The 16244-nt window shown below is 37.0% G+C and overlaps 1 protein-coding gene across 1 annotated transcript; it reads left to right on the forward strand.

The window, feature by feature from the left end:
• Positions 1-404: 404 nt before the first annotated feature.
• LOC147622726 (ferredoxin-2-like) lies at positions 405-1181 on the forward strand. Its single transcript, XM_086822352.1, has one exon. It carries the CDS (start codon positions 557-559, stop codon positions 989-991), a length of 435 nt encoding a protein of 144 aa, XP_086678478.1. The 5' UTR covers positions 405-556; the 3' UTR covers positions 992-1181.
• Positions 1182-16244: the final 15063 nt, after the last annotated feature.

Raw genomic sequence — 16244 nt, forward strand, 5'->3', positions numbered from 1 at the left:
AGGTATTTATAACTCTCACCATGAGAGACAAAAGATTGGTGAAAATGGTCTCTCTTCTCTATCTCTTCTCTATATTATCTTAAGGAAGAGTTTCACAAAACAGCCAAGTGGAATGAATTTGGAGGTTGGAAAGAAAAGGAGGAGGTTGGGGTATGATTTGAATATTTGGAGGTTTGAGACGTGAGAGCAAGGGAGTTCTATTTTAAAAGGTGAATTCTCAAATTTTGTGAGAGAAAAGAGGTCACGTGGAGAACACAAGAGAATATGTTTAAAAAAATGAAAGATTATTTAAAACTAGTTTACAAGCTAGCGTTCATTTAATGGGACACGTGTAAAGGGCCGAGAGGCAAGAGCGGAATGTGAGGCTAAGGCTAAGGGTAAGGGAGTGGAACGAGCGGTGGAGATAGGGGCTTATCTTCTGCATTAGAACGGCCTCGTTTCCTTGCAATAAGAGAAGCTCCACACGCACCTTATTTCCCCCCACTAAACAGAGCAGCTGTTCCAAGTAGCTAATCAAGGAAGCTCCGCAGGTGGAATTCCTTTGTTATACCTAGCCATGGCTGCCCAAGCTCTGTGTGCCTCCACCTCTTTTGCCACTGCCGCTTTGAACGGCAGGCTGGCGGGCGGCGTCTCTGTGGCCAAGCCTTTCTCCAATGTGAATCTGGCCTTTGGGCTGAAGGCGGGCAGCAGCATGGGGAGGGTGCAGGCGTTCAAGGTGACATTCAAGACCCCAAGCGGCGAGTCGGTGGTGGAAGTGCCGGGAGACACGTACATATTGGATGCGGCTGAGGAGGCGGGGCTGGATTTGCCCTACTCTTGCCGGGCGGGCGCCTGCTCGTCGTGCACGGGCAAGGTCATTGCGGGCTCTGTGGACCAGGACGGGCAGTCCTTCTTGGACGATGACCAGCAGGCGGCCGGCTTTGTGCTCACCTGCGTAGCCTACGCGACCTCCGACGTCGTCATCGAGACCCACTGTGAAGACAGTCTCTAGGTCCTCTCCGTCTCTGTTCAATATCTTCTTTATACTCTGCAAGACATTTTGCCGTTGTATCTCGCAATCTGATCATGCATTCTCTAAGTCGAGTTCTTCTTACCCTGATGTGTTGTATTTTGATTTGTCGTCGTCGCTACCTTCGCCGCATAATTAAATAATATGTGCCCCTCTTAAGGCTTGTTGTCCACATAATTCGTCACTTGTATACTCTGTATTACCATGTGTGTCCCTCCAATTTGTGCATGATTTCACGATTATTTCTTCTTGCTACCATGGAACTGCAGTACTTTTAACTTTGGAAAGCTCACTCAGAACATAGACATAGTTGATGTCTGCTCCATCAGCATTCCAATTGGTTCTTGGAAAGGTGGATGTGTTTACACAGTTGCGAATACCACTGTTTACTCTATTCCAACTATTTGTATGTCCAAGTCTGACGTATCTAAACAAACAATGCTAGGAGCTATGCAAGCTATGCATTTGTACATGCGAACATGTCTATGGGCTCTTGCTTTGGTTCATTAAAGTCTAAGTAATACATACAATTTGTTTGGATATGTCAGCATGAATTTGGATTGCATCAACATGTATGAGAATATAGTTGTTTTGTATAGACAGCCATCTAAGCAACTAATGAAGGTGTGTAAAAGAAAGTATGAAGAGAGAGAGAGAGTCATACCTTCAAGCAGTGTCCTCCTGTGAGATATGGAGTAATGGAGGAGCAGTGAAGGCACATGAACGCCACCTTTGAAGTGTTACGGAGTAATGGTAGAAGTATGAACTCCACCTATGAAGTGTCAAGGGTTTCTTTGAAGCCTTGCATATTTGACGCTGTAGCACTTGGGCAGCCTGCCAGTATTTTAAGGTGACCTGGGTTGATAGAAAGGTAGGTCTACCAAAGAAGTGAGGGGGGGCATTGGCTATCAAGGTTTGGTTGTAAGCTATACTTGTGAGGGGTGGGGATCCAAGAACGAGAGAGCTGAACGAAATAAATTGTGAGTTCGCACGAGGGAGAAGAAAGGAAGGAACGCTAGGGTCATAGAGGGTTTAGAGTTTAGGGAGTCATAGCTAGTTTGCACCTTTTACCCTTAATATTAAACAACCCTCTTGTGGAGATGTAAAAGTCTTGATTAACCTTGCCTCCATTGATATCTCAACAATGAAGCTTTGCACTTGGGTAGGGTGACCTATGGAGAGCATAACCTCAACCTCAATGCCAATCGTGAGTGTAAATATGAGGAAGAGGAGGAGAGGAAGATGGAGAGGGAGAAGGGGAGAGCAAGCAACTTCACTTAATACATTCTCAGACACAATACAATCAAACAAGAGAGCAATAGCAAGCTATCACTCACCACAAGAGCACAAGACTAGCCTCCATTGTGATAATGGGACCATGTGCATTCACATTAGTCCAAAATGACTTATATACATGCCTTATCAACACTGTGCGACTACCTAAATCCAAGTAATGTAGTGCTGAATGAATTGATTTCCTAGGTTGTGTGTGAGCTATCTACATTAAACATGCCATGAGCTTGATAACTATGAATCAATGCAGTGTGACATTTTCAAGAATTATGCATGGTTTGATGTTGACAAATGATGTATGCTTCCAAACTTGGCAATGTTTCCTAAATTCATCGTACTGGTAGCAATGCTTGATTTTGTGCAATGTGCTCATGAGGAAAAGAGTGTTCAGCAGAAGGTGTTGCCACGAGGAAAAGATGATTTAGCAGAAAGTGTTCAAGGAGGAACAAGTGCCTTTGTGCACAATTAGATAGATGATATGTGACATGTGCAATGTGGGGGTGCGAAAGCCGACGAGATGAGTAGGCCTTTTATTAACAGGTATCTATGTGATGTGTTATACCAGGGACTAAGTACTCACCCCCATCCTGATATATACTTGGAAGGCCATTTATGAAGAGGTTGTGAAAGTTGGTGCCTTGCAGATGCTTCAAAGGGGGCTTAGAGATGGATTTTTCTTCACTAGCCTCCTTCATAGATGCTTTCAAGTTCAATACCAACTTTCTTCAGTTTCTTCACTAGCCTCCATTGTAATATTGGGACCATGTCCATTCTCATTAGTCCAAAATGACTTCTATACATGCCTCATTAGCAGTGTGCCACTACCTAAACCCAAGCAATGTCCAAGTGCCCAAAGACTAGAACGAACTGATTTCCTAGGTTGTGTGCGCACTATCGACATTAAACATGCCATGAGCTTGATAACTACGAATCAATGCAGTGTGACATTTTCAAGAATTATGCATGATTTGATGTTGACAAATGATGTATGCTTCCAAACTTGGCAGTGTTTCCTAAATTCATCGTATTGGTAGCAATGCTTGATTTTGTGCAATGTGCTCATGAGGAAAAGAGGGTTTAGCAGAAGGTGTTGTCACGAGGAAAATATGATGAAGTTAAGTGTTCAAGCAGGAACAAGTGCCTTTGTGCACAATTAGATAGATGATATGTGACATATGCAATGTGGGGCTGTGAAAGCCAACGAGATGAGTAGCTCTCTTATTTTAACAGGTATCTAAGTGATGTGTTATACCATGGACTAAGGACTCACCCCCATCCTGATATATACTTGGAAGGCCATTTATGAAGAGGTTGTGAAAGTTGGTGCCTTGCAGATGCTTCAAGGGGGGCTTAGAGATGGATTTTTCTTCACTAGCCTCCTTCATAGATGCAAGTTCACTACCAACTTTCCTCAGTTTCTTGACTAGCCTCCATTGTGATAATGGGACCATGCCCATTCTCATTAGTCCAAAATGACTTATATACATGCCTCATTAACAGTGTGCGACTACCTAAACCCAAACAATGTCCGAGGGCCCAAAGACTAGAATGAACTGATTTCCTAGGCTATGTGTGTGCTATCGCCATTAAACATGCCATGAACTTGGTAACTACAAATCAATGCAGTGTGACATTTTTCAAGAATTATGCATGATTTTATGTTGACAAATGATGTATGCTTCCAAACTTGGCAATGTTTCCTAAATTCATCAGATTGGTAGCAATGCTTGATTTTGTGCAATGTGCTCATGAGGAAAAGAGGGTTTAGCAGAAGGTGTTGTCACGAGGAAAAGATAATTTAGCAAAAAGTGCTTAAGCAGGAACAAGTGCCTTTGTGCACAATTAGATAGATGATATGTGACATGTGCAATGTGGGGCTATGAAAGCCGACGAGATGAGTAGCTCTCTTATCAACAGGTTTCTAAGTGATGTGTTATACCATGAACTAAGTACTCACCCCCATCCTGATATATACTTGGAAGGCCATTTATGAAGAGGTTGTGAAAGTTGGTGCCTTGCAGATGCTTCAAGGGGGGCTCAGCACGATGGATTTTTCTTCACTAGCCTCCTTCATAGATGCTTTCAAGTTCATTACCCACTTTCTTTAGTTTCTCCAACACTTCTGCTTTCTTAACAACTTTCCTTGATGTTTGACCCTTAGCCCCTTTTCTTTGTGGGTTAAATCTAGTGAGTTCCCAACACCCTCTCTATTGGACACGAGTTTTGTACCTATTTCTTGCCCACTTAGCAAGTTTAGAGTTTAGAGAATGTAGCTTGATTAGGGATGGAAGGGATGGAAGGGTGAGACATGTTAATAGCCTCTTGCTCTTTGTGGTTTTAGTTCCATCTTTTTAGTGGTGAGGCAAGATGTTCTTCCTATAAGTTGTTGGGGAATGGGAATCCACTTTGGAGAACTTGTTGGTTACCTTGGGTGGTAGTGTTGTAGATGTCGATGGGCTATCCTTATCGCTAGTATCAATAGAGTTGATACTCTATTCATTGTATGCCTTTTATCCTCTCCTTGGCCTTCGATAATGCTCTTAGTGATGCTCGCTATTCTATAGGGGCTTTTGGCCTCCACTGTGTTGCGCTTGGTGGTGATCAATGGTTTGAGAGGCGAAGAGGGTGAGGATATGGAAGAGGCTGACTTGGGTATCCATATTTGGTTGTTGCGCTTGGTGGTGATCAATGGTTTGAGAGGCGAAGAGGGTGAGGATATGGAAGAGGCTGACTTGGGTATCCATATTTGGTTGTTGAACTTGTGCCCTAAGTACTGGTTTTGGTACCCATACCACCATTATGGTGTTGGCCTTGCCTATGGGTTTCCCTTTCAACTAGAGTGAGCAGTCCATGTTGAGGACTTATGGAGCCATAGCAATGTGTTGCCTTCATAATATTCCTATTACCAGATAGATGTAAAGAATGCATTCTTGCATGATGATTTGCAAGAAGAAGTTTACATGATGTAGCCACCAGGTTATGAGAGTGATGCATATCTAAATTTTATGAACAGGTTACACAAAGCCTTGTATGGCTTGAAGTAAGCACCCATGGTCAAACAAGATTGGGAAGTATCTTGTTGCCATTCGATTTTAAATATCTAATGCGGATTTTTCACTTTATACAAAGAAGACAAATAGAGAGATTATGCTGTTAGTAATTTATGTGGTTGACTTGGTTATCATTGGTGATAATGATGCTCACAAATATGATGTTAGGATGCTTTTGATAATTGTTATTTTTGGGCTAATTTAAGGCAATTTTTAGAGTTATTTTTAGCATTTTAAGCTAATTTTTAGTATTTAAAAAGCTATATTTAGCAGTTAGAAATAAATTTTTTTAGATTTTTAAAAATTTCACCAATTATTTATATTATGGTTTTATGCCAAATCAAGGGGATACTAGTTATTTTTAATAAATTTAATGTATGATGAGCTAATATTCTATCAATTTATAATTTATGAAAAGGTAGTAATTATGTTGCCGAGCCTTCAAGAATTCATTGGGCATTAGTAAGAGTGGATAAATATATCATTTATAAGAAATTACAAGCATCTAGGACTAAATTTAGGCTAGCTAGACATAAGTAATATGAAAAGACATGAGTTTCTTACAAATGTGACTCAAGAATTCATGTGAAAATAGGTAGTTATGGACAAGTAGCAAGTCATGGAGAAGAAAGAGGAGAATAGGGCTGAGATTTAGGGGATTTTGCTGTATGGAGCTTGAATTAGGGGGTGCTTGGACTATAATCTATTGCTATTAGCTTTCATTTATTAAACTATTATCATGCTTTCTTCTATATTAAGGTTTAATTAAGAAGTAATTAGTGATTAGAGAGATGGATTTGATTCATTACTACAATTGGTTACAGAAAGGATGGAATCCAAATCCTAGGAGGCTTGGCAATATAATTAGTCAATTGTGCATTCAAGAGGTTGAAGATCTAGTGAGATGATTTTTTGTAATTCTGCAAGAATGGAGCATAATTAGTGAAAATTAGGAATTTTTATATGAATAATTAATGTAATTCTAATGATCGAAGATAGTTTATATCATGAGTGATTGAATGCATGCTTTGGATCCGTCATTAAATGTGATTAGATCCTTAATTAAATATGATTAGATGCTTAATTAATCATTTTTTAATTATAAAAAAAAATCAAATTAATAAAAGAAGTGTATGATTTGTAGATGTTTTCTATGATGCAATTTAAAATAGAGAAAAAAATTTATTAGAAAATATTAGTTTAAAATTTTCATAATTAATTAAGTTGTATAGCTAATTCAAGATGAATTTCTAGTAATCATAGCTTTTCATAAATATTTTTAAAAAAGTGGGTTATACTTTATAATTTGAGAAATCATCTTAATCACTGAATGAGTTAAAGTGTTTTTAGCTAATGCAAAAATTTAAAAGTGCTAATATGGAGGGTAGCTATAAGGAATTAGGGTTTTATATGTATTTTTATGGGTAGTGAATATTATAAATAGTTAGAAAATTAGGAATTATATAGTGTAGTTATAATAAGGAGTTAGGGTTTAATATGTATTTTTATGGGTAGTCAACATTAGAAATAATTAGAAAATTAGAAAAATGTGTTATAAAAATTCTTAAAACTAGAGGAAGGTATGTGGATAAGGTCAAAACAAAAGAATGGTGAGAAAGAGGAAAAATGAAATTTTTAATTGATTATATAAATGGTTTCAATTTTTGCCAGATAATTTAAAAATTTTATATCTCTTAATTGGAAAAGAATTGGGAAGGGTGTCAAAGAGGAAAGTTATTGTGTTTCTAAGAAGAATATGCTCATAAAATTTCAGACCTAAACGATTTGATAGGAATATACTTCCTTTGTAAATTGAACTAAATGGTAACTTATTAGAGGATGTTGTTAAGCAGTTTTTGTGAACTCTACAAATGTACAAAATAATACCAGGGCTCAATGTAGGAAGTCATATAATAAATACAACAACATGTTTTTTGTGTAGGAACAAATCAGTTGCTTTGGGAGTGTAGTTAGGATGCATTTTTTTAGCCATTTGATCATCACTCTTGTACATATAGCATGATGTAATTGCATTGTTAGGAGAATAAGATGACATTTTTTTAGCCATTTGATCATCACTCTTGTACATATAGCATGATGTAATTGCATTGTTAGGAGAATAAGATGACATTTTGTTCTTGATCCATGTATATCGGGGAAGGCATGGCGGTGTCACATAATATGATGGTATAGGGCATTTGTATCATCAAGATGAGATGCTATATATTTTTTGGTGGTCAATCTCTACACATATTGGAAGCATGGACAAAAATATGGTGTGAATAATTATGAATTTCAAAGGTTTTGAAGCTTGGGGTTTTTTAACCTTAAAAAACAAAAGGAATTATGAATTTCAAAGGTTTTGAAGCTTGGGGTTTTTCAACCTTAAAAAACAAAAGGAATTTTGAGATGGTAAAGCAAAGTAATTTTGGTGTATCACTTTATAGCGCATCAAATTTTGGCAAAGGGATGGCTATGAACTTGTTGTTGACGGCTACCCAGCCTCTGTGAGAGCCGACTGAGTAAGAAGGCGGTCAATTTTCTAGCATTGTTTTTTAATTGGTGATTGGCTAGTTAGTCTGGTGAAGCCGACTACGAAAGGAGAAACCTGATCGTTTCTAGTTTCTAATATAGTTCTGATTGATTGGTTAGCCGTGAGGAGCCGACTAGAAGCAAATGGGGCCGAGTCTGTATGCAAAGTTTGTGAAGGGAAGAGGGTGATAGTGCTGTGTGATCACCACGTTGAGGCAAGGGGGAGAATTTTTCTATACACATACGGTGTAGCCTGGGCTCTGCATAAGAAGAATGTGTGGCTTTCTTCTTTGAAAGATCATCAAGATTAGAGTTTTTCTTGTGGATCTTCTGCGAAGCTTAGTGATGCACTCGGGTTTCATGTGCCTGGATTCCAGCACTGACTAAACGAGGAAGCTCTTGAGTTTTGTTGGATTTTAAGGCAGCTATTGAGCGAAGTTGATTGCCTCAAAGCCTGTAACTGTTGTGTTTGAGAATCTCTCTCTCATATCTGAGAGATCCTTATATATTTTAAAGGAATAAATCAGTGGCCTGTGGTGGGAAGTTCTTATATGTGCTTGTGAAGAAGACTTGAGTTTGGTCTTACTGATGGTGTTATCTTGCTAGATATTGTCTTTGGTGTCCGAGGTTTCTTGAAAATTGTGTTCGTGGTGCTTTATTTGTTGGTGATATGATCATGGTACTGGGTTAAGCAAAAAAAGAGACATTGTGCTACTCTACCAAATGCATAACATCTGTTTTGGTGCCTCCACTGAGGAGTCTTCATGGGAATTGATGTGACTGGGGAAAAGACTCAAAGACAAGTGTGTGTGTACGTGGTTCACAAATGGCTCAAGATTTTCCAAAATTTCTTGGGTTACCAAATGAAGATGCAGGCCATTTTATTGAAGAGTTGGAATTTATAGCTTTAATGAAGGACAGGGACACTTCAAAAGTTTTGCAACAAATCTTGGCTTATTGTCTTAAAGGAGAGCCTAAGACGTGGTTGCAAGTATTTGTTCAAAATTTCCAAAGTACTCATATTCCTCCTTTGTGAGCATGAATACAAAGAAGTGAAAGATGCTTTTTTATCTCAGTATGCTTGGGAAAGGGATCCCAATGGGATTCAGAGAGAACTTTGTAACTATCAGCATGCCTCTAATCAAGAAGTGGATTAATCTATGATTCATTTTGCTGAACTATGGAATAGCTGGAGAGCTGCCCTTTATCCTAAAATTCCACCCACAATGATAAAGAAGGAGAGATTTGTGGCTAGACCTTAGATTGAAAGTAGAATTGAAGAATTCTCGTTGTTTTGATGAAGCCGTCCAGTTTGCTTGAGAAAGAGTGGAAAATTAAGAGACTTGGGCAATTAAGGTTGTAGGAAGATCCAACAAAGAGGCCTGTCAGCAATGAACTCATTCCTACTGCCAAAGAAGAACCAGCTCCTGTTGAGTTAAAAGGGAGGGATGATTCCTTAAAAGAGGAATTACATGAAGTAATGAAAAGTCTTAATATGGTTGGTGGTGTAGGTAGAGGATGAGCAAGGGAACCAATTAGTGGTAAAGGAGTTGGATCTCACTCAAATCAAAATGGGCAAGCTCCATGGCAAGGAGGAAGGGGTCGTGGAATATATCCAATGAGTGTACAATGCTTCAATTAACACTAGTTTGGTACCAAAAAAGGACACTTAAGTGTCCTTTTCTGGACGATGCAAATAAAATGCTACTTGCGCTAGGAAAGACATATTCAAAATCCCTCTTGAGGAGTTTGAATATGTGACCTAGTGTGTCTTTAAAAAATGTAACCTTGCAATTTGGATGCTGGCACGATAAGGAATTACACCCATAAATAGGACTTGTATGAGACTGCAACTCAGGTTTGAGAAAACCGCCTTATAAGCTTAGAGAAAAAAATCACTAAGCCCCGTGAAAAATTCCAAGTAATTATTTCATATTTGTGTCAAAGATTTTGCCAAGTTTCACATGAAATATTGAGAGTGTCTAAAATAGTAGGAAGTTGTGTGTGTTTGATACACCACTTTTTAGCATCCATTTGTATCCAAACCAATACATGGTTTTAATGTATTTGCAAGTTTTTTAAGGTGATACAATGCTTACTCTATCCATTGAGATCTTAAAGTTATATGTAAAAGCCCCTTAGTAAGCTACAAATATTAATTGTTTCAAAATGTCAAAACTGAACACAACAAAAATTCTGGATTTAGATTCTTGAGTCATACGCATTACATTCCTTAATAAACTTGCAACATTTTGTCTGTATAGAATAATTCCGCTAAGGTACATTGTACAAACATAATTTGGGCACCTAAAACCTTTGTTTCATGGTTGATAAATCTAAATATTCTCTCTCTAGGTCAAAATAGGTAGAAACAAGATCTTTTATATTTTTGAACAGGGATTTGATCACAGGGGGAAGATGCTGGACATCTTGAGAGGCTGGGGAGAAATCTTACACATAGGGTTCTCACTTGATTTGTTGGAAAGCTACCCGACTAATTGGGTCCACACGTCCGTAGAATGGTGCCATTGTGGCATTCCATCCTCCCACTTTCCACCCTACTCACGCGTTAATTTGTTTTCTCATTAATCCTACCACACTGTTTGACATAAATAAACATGTTCCTTAATTAAGGCCCTTTTCACAAGGTTTGTTAAAACAACCTTTTTTCACAGTACAATAATGCCAAAGACAAGATTTATAAAAAAAGTTTATACATTAATCAATTCCATACAAGCCAAACCAGCTCTCTTATTCTTTTCCTTTATACTGCCGATGATCTAGAATTTGGCCTTCCAGCCTCTACATGCTGGGTAAAACCCTACGGGACCTCACACCTCATTGTCCGGTGGCGAGGACTCAAGCCAGCCTGCCGCCCTCTCAGGCTCCATTGTTCGATCCTCCTGCCGCTCAGAGGGATGTCTACGCACTAGGGTGGGCTAGTTCACTGCACTAGCCTGGGCCCTTAGAACTAGGCAGCATCACAATCACTCGCCTCAATCGACGAACCTCATTCTCCCAATGGTATGAGGGATACCATGGGCCAACCTTACTAATGTCCGCCGTCCAGCTATACAAGCACAAGGACGGGGCAGCATCAAGGCAAGGAGAGTTGTACTTGTACCTTAATTTAACCAAGATAACAATCCATTTACTCAACTAAACCATAGGACTAGAATCCATGTTACCTTCTAAAGAAAACAATGTTACCATAGGACTAGAATCCATGTTACCTTCTTAAGAAAACAATCCTTTTCACAAAGATTTTAGCATTTCAACTTGAGATTGTGATAAGACATTCTTTATTAAGACATATACTATTGTTTAAAAGAATACAAACTTTAACTAGTAAATCAATCAAATAGATCACTATTAATAATTAATAGAGAAGCCGAGGCCATACCTCAACCCCTAAGAATGATATATAATTGTATATCTTATAGAAATTTGTCGTTTATCGTTGTCTTTGCTCGCTAATAAGAGTTTCAGAACTTGATATATGAGAATAGAGAGTTTTCTAATACCTTCTCTTATGATCAAAATCATCCGATCATCCCCAAGATTTATCTCCTCTTACTCATACTCTAACTTTTCTCTCTTTCCAAGGTCTATGGCAAAATAGCCTTCTCTTACAGGGCTACGGCATACTATTCTTTCTTTAAAAGAAAAGCTATGGAATTTTAGTCTCTTCCTCCGAAAGACCATAGGAATCTAACCTTCTTTTCTAAGATATTAGATAAGAATGAAGGGATATATACATCTCAAGCTCTAGGATTACCTTGAGGCTACTTGCTGCCTTCTTACAGTTTTCCTTGTGTAGAGACCCTAACAATAGAATCAATAAATTTTTTCGGCCATAACTCTTTGATAAAAACTCAAAATATGGTCGTATAACCAGTTAAAAGAATCGAAAGGTATCTAGTCTACACGGTAACGTGGGTAGAATAGGCAAAAATGTTTGTATATAGCCATAAATGCGCCATCTTTAGAAACGCATTGCTTTTTCACATTTTTAGTATGCATGGACTATAAATATGTAGATGAAAGATCCCTGCCCCCTCCACGCAACGGATTCGGGGTTGCTAGTCGTGGAAGTAGCACTCCTTACGCGGTGCAGGGTCCTCTTACTCAGGGCCTCACCCACAGATATCCGGACAGGAGACTAATCCCTTGGTTCTTCCAAAACAGAACCCGAAAAAACTTCCCTTGCCCAGAAAGCACGGACGATTCCTCCAGGATATTTTTACTCTAATGTAGTCAAAGTCACTATACTTTGCATTTCTTCCATACACCTTAGAGGTCTCCATTGTCAGCGACCTTATTATTATCTAGCCACCTTGGTTGCATCAAAGAGCACTTAGCACTTTGCAAGTTGCATGATTACTTGCTTGGGTATTATTAAAAATGGCAGACAATGATGTATTTCAAATGTTATATGCCCCGTTGAGGATAAGCTTGATGGGACTAACTACTCATTATGGTCTTATATGATGCAGCGGCATGTATTGGTAGCCAAAGGGCTATGATTCTAGACATACCTGGGTATATACATTGAAATACATGGGTATATACATTGAAATAGAAATTAGAGGTTTTAATGTGCTTTAGACACTTTGTTGCTATGGTTCAAAATGTGCTTTAGACACTTTGTTGCTATGGTTCAAAATGCTTCTACATATAAGGTTGGTACCCTGTGTACTGATGGAGAGGGAGGGGTATATGTCTAAGGAGTTTCATGCATACATGGTTGATAATGGGATAAAAAACCAATGTATTGTGCCTTATACACCTCAGCAAAACGATGTAGCTAAATGTAAAAACAGGTCTCTCATGGAGATGACACGTTGTATGGTCAAAAGTCAAGAGTTACCTTATGGTTTTTGGCTAGAAGCAGTCGTGTGAAACATATGTTTTGAACATGTGTCCTACAAAGGCTTTACATACAATTACACCTTTTGAAGCTTGAAATGGAAGAAAGCCCTCTGTGGCTCACTTACGTATTTTTGGTTATCTTGCTTATGCACTTCTGCCTGAGCAACTTTGTAGCAAGCTTGATGATAAGCTATTACATATATTTTTATGGGACATAACTCAGAAAGTAAGGGTTACCATCTCTATCATCCTGCTACCAAGCAGATTCTTGTGAGTAGAGATGTATTTGTGGAAGATGCATTCAACCCTTGCTTTCATGTAAAAAATAGCAAAATGTATGTTTACAAGACATATTTGACACTCTCCTTCCATTGTGCAACATAGGACACATTGATATAAAGAATTTGGGTAATCCAAGGAATGCCAAAAACTACCCACACAAGTTACAAATTAGCATGTTTTTCAACCCACAGATCAGCCTATTGATGAGGCAAATGTGGATGATGTAGTTGATGAGGAAAGGAGGGAAATTGTGGAGTCTAAAAGTATGCCAAAATGACTGGTGCAAACACTACGTGAAAGAAAATTGGCCACTCCTTTTCCTAGAAGAACATGTGTAGGCTCTCATCATGCATCTCTTATTGATGCAGGTTATGCCCTTACTGCCAATTTATGTGATGAAGAGAAACCTGTCTCCTTTGAGATGAAGCAAAGAAATCTAAAAATTGGATGAGTGCTATGCAATCTGAGTATGATTCAATACTCAAAAATGATACATGGGATTTGGTAGATTTGCCTCTTTGCAAGAAGGCCATTGGTATGAAACGGTTTTACAAAGCTCAAATGTAAAGCGGATGGCAATGTTGAGTGATACAAATCTAGGCTTATTGCAAAGGGTTATGCACAAGAGAAAGGCATTGACTATGGTGAAACCTTTACACCCACATGTCGTATGAATACCATGCGGACTATCATTGCATTTGCAGACCTTTACACCCACATGCCATATGAATACCATGCGGACTATCATTGCATTTGCAGCACATAAAGGTTAGAATGTACATCAGTTGGATATCAAAACTGCTTTCTTGAATGGAGATTTGAATGAGGAGGTCTATGTATCTCAACCTTGTGGTTTTGTTTAGAAAAGTCAAGAATCAAAAAGTATCCATATTGAAGAAAGTTTTATATAATCTTTGTAAGATTCCTCCCCAGCATGAATACTGAATAAATTTTTACCTCAATCCCCTGCAATCATTCCCTATTTCTGAATACAAGAAAATATTATTTTTCCTTGTTATTGTCTAGAGAGAAGAAAAATTCTTGGATATAAAAATTATCCTAATATCAAAAATATATTTCCCTGAAATAAAAGTTTAAAATAAATTCTCCAAGGTGCATTAGGAATCAATTATAAATGATATAAGTGACCTTAGCCTAAGGGTCCAGATTTTCAAAAAAATTTGGATTATGGTCCATTTAAGGTTCTTATGGGCCAATTGGATTAATCAAAGTGTTGGGGTGAGATAAATCCAAAGAATAAAAGAAAATATCCAAAAATGAGTAAATGCTCACATAAGATGAAGAGTTGACTGAGTACAAGGTTTATTAGTTAAAAGTTAAGAGATATTACTAAAAAAATGAGATATTTTGGAGGAATGATGAATTTTTGACACCTTGGTAAGGAAGGGAGACCTTTGAGGTAGGCGCCTCCTTCAAATGTGTGGGAAGGTTTGTTAGTTCAAAAAAATTGAGATATTTTTATCTCTCCTCTCTCCTAGATCAAACTGGATTAAAAAGGGACCCAAATTGGTCTGAATCTCGTCCAAATTCAACCAAACTGAAGCTGGAAAATTCTAGAACTTAGTTGGACTCAGTTAGTGGCCTCCCACACCTATAAATAGACCCTCATTCTTTTGTATTCGCATCTTTGAGCTATACCACTATGCCAGTATTACATTAAAATAATCATATTTTCTATTATCCCTTAAAAAACCTCTACTTTTGGAGAGATTGGAGCTTCTCTCTCTCTTCAAAAACTCTTGGAGATTTCTTCTCAACTCAATAAACCAATTGATTGGTTGGGGGCTTCACTTCTAGATAAAGAAGCAAGCCAAACCTAGAGGTAAGAAGGAATTTCATGGTTTTTGTTAATATTCTCAAATGATTTCACTTCTCAACTCCTCTCAAGCTTGAGACGTTTCTAATTAGTTGTTTTTAATGCAAATCAAGCTTTCTCTAAGAACTTTAATGATTAATCACAAAAAGGTTAGTCTTTATGCTTATTTAGAATGCTTTTTATGTATATCTCTCTCTCCCAAAAGAATAGTCATTCCTATGGCTAATTCTTTAGAAAAAGACTGCTTGTTATCATTGATAAATTCTTAATTCAAAACCAAACTCTAAGCTTGTTAAACTAGAGGTTAAGAAAATGGCATTTTTATGCTTTTATGATAACAAAGTAATGGTAAATTCTTTTAAATTATTTATAAGTAGTTAAAAAACTACTTTAAGTGATTCTAAATGTAAAAGAGATATTCCTATCATTTTGGGAAAAGAAGAATAGTAGAAATAGCCTAATCTAGTAGATTAATCATAATTAAGATTATGATTATGATAAAATTTATGATTTATTTCCATAATTTGATTTAAGTTTAAGGATAGTTCTTCTATCATAATTGTATTACAAAGTCTTATTCTTTTTAGAAACATTGAAAATTGTCAGTAAAATAGCAGACAACAAAGCTATGGTAAAATTTTTAGAAAATAATACATATCTTATTTTTATGCATAATGCTAAAAGAGGACTTCCTACTATATTCTAGGATTGGACATCCTATGCTAAAATAATGATTTTCATCAAATTCATGGACAATAAAATTTTAGTGTTTATGCATAAATAATTAATTAAAGAAAAGAGAAAATTTTGATAATTTTATTTTATGCAAAAAGAGGAATTTCCATGACAATGGAGATCCATGTAATTAAATGGAAAAAAGAGAAATTTTGGTATATTAAAATAATACATGTTTTTTTTAATTTTAAGAGAAATTTTAGATAAATTTTTTTTATGCATGAGAAATTTAAATGATAAAGGAAAATTCCCATGACATTTGGAATTCAATCATTTAAATGGTAAAAGTGGAATTCTTGGCATAATTGAAATAATGGATATTTCTATTTAGTTTTAAGAGAAATTTTAGATAAATTTATTTTATGCATGAGAAATTTTCAAATGATAAAAGAGGAATTCCCATGAAATTTGGAATTCAATCATTTAAATGATAAAAGTGGAATTCTTGGCATAATTGAAATAATGGATATTTCTATTTAGTTTTAAGAGGAATTTTAGATATAAAAAAAATTATGCATGAGAAATTTTTAAATGATAAAAGAGGAATTCCCACCATGACAATTGGAATTCAATCATTAAATGAGAAAAAGAGAAATTTTAAGCTTATTTAAAAAAATAGATAATTATATTTAGT

This window comes from Cibotium barometz, chromosome 28, assembly GCF_041138505.1.
Source record: "Cibotium barometz isolate CiBa-2024 chromosome 28, ASM4113850v1, whole genome shotgun sequence".
Lineage (NCBI taxonomy): Eukaryota > Viridiplantae > Streptophyta > Polypodiopsida > Cyatheales > Cibotiaceae > Cibotium > Cibotium barometz.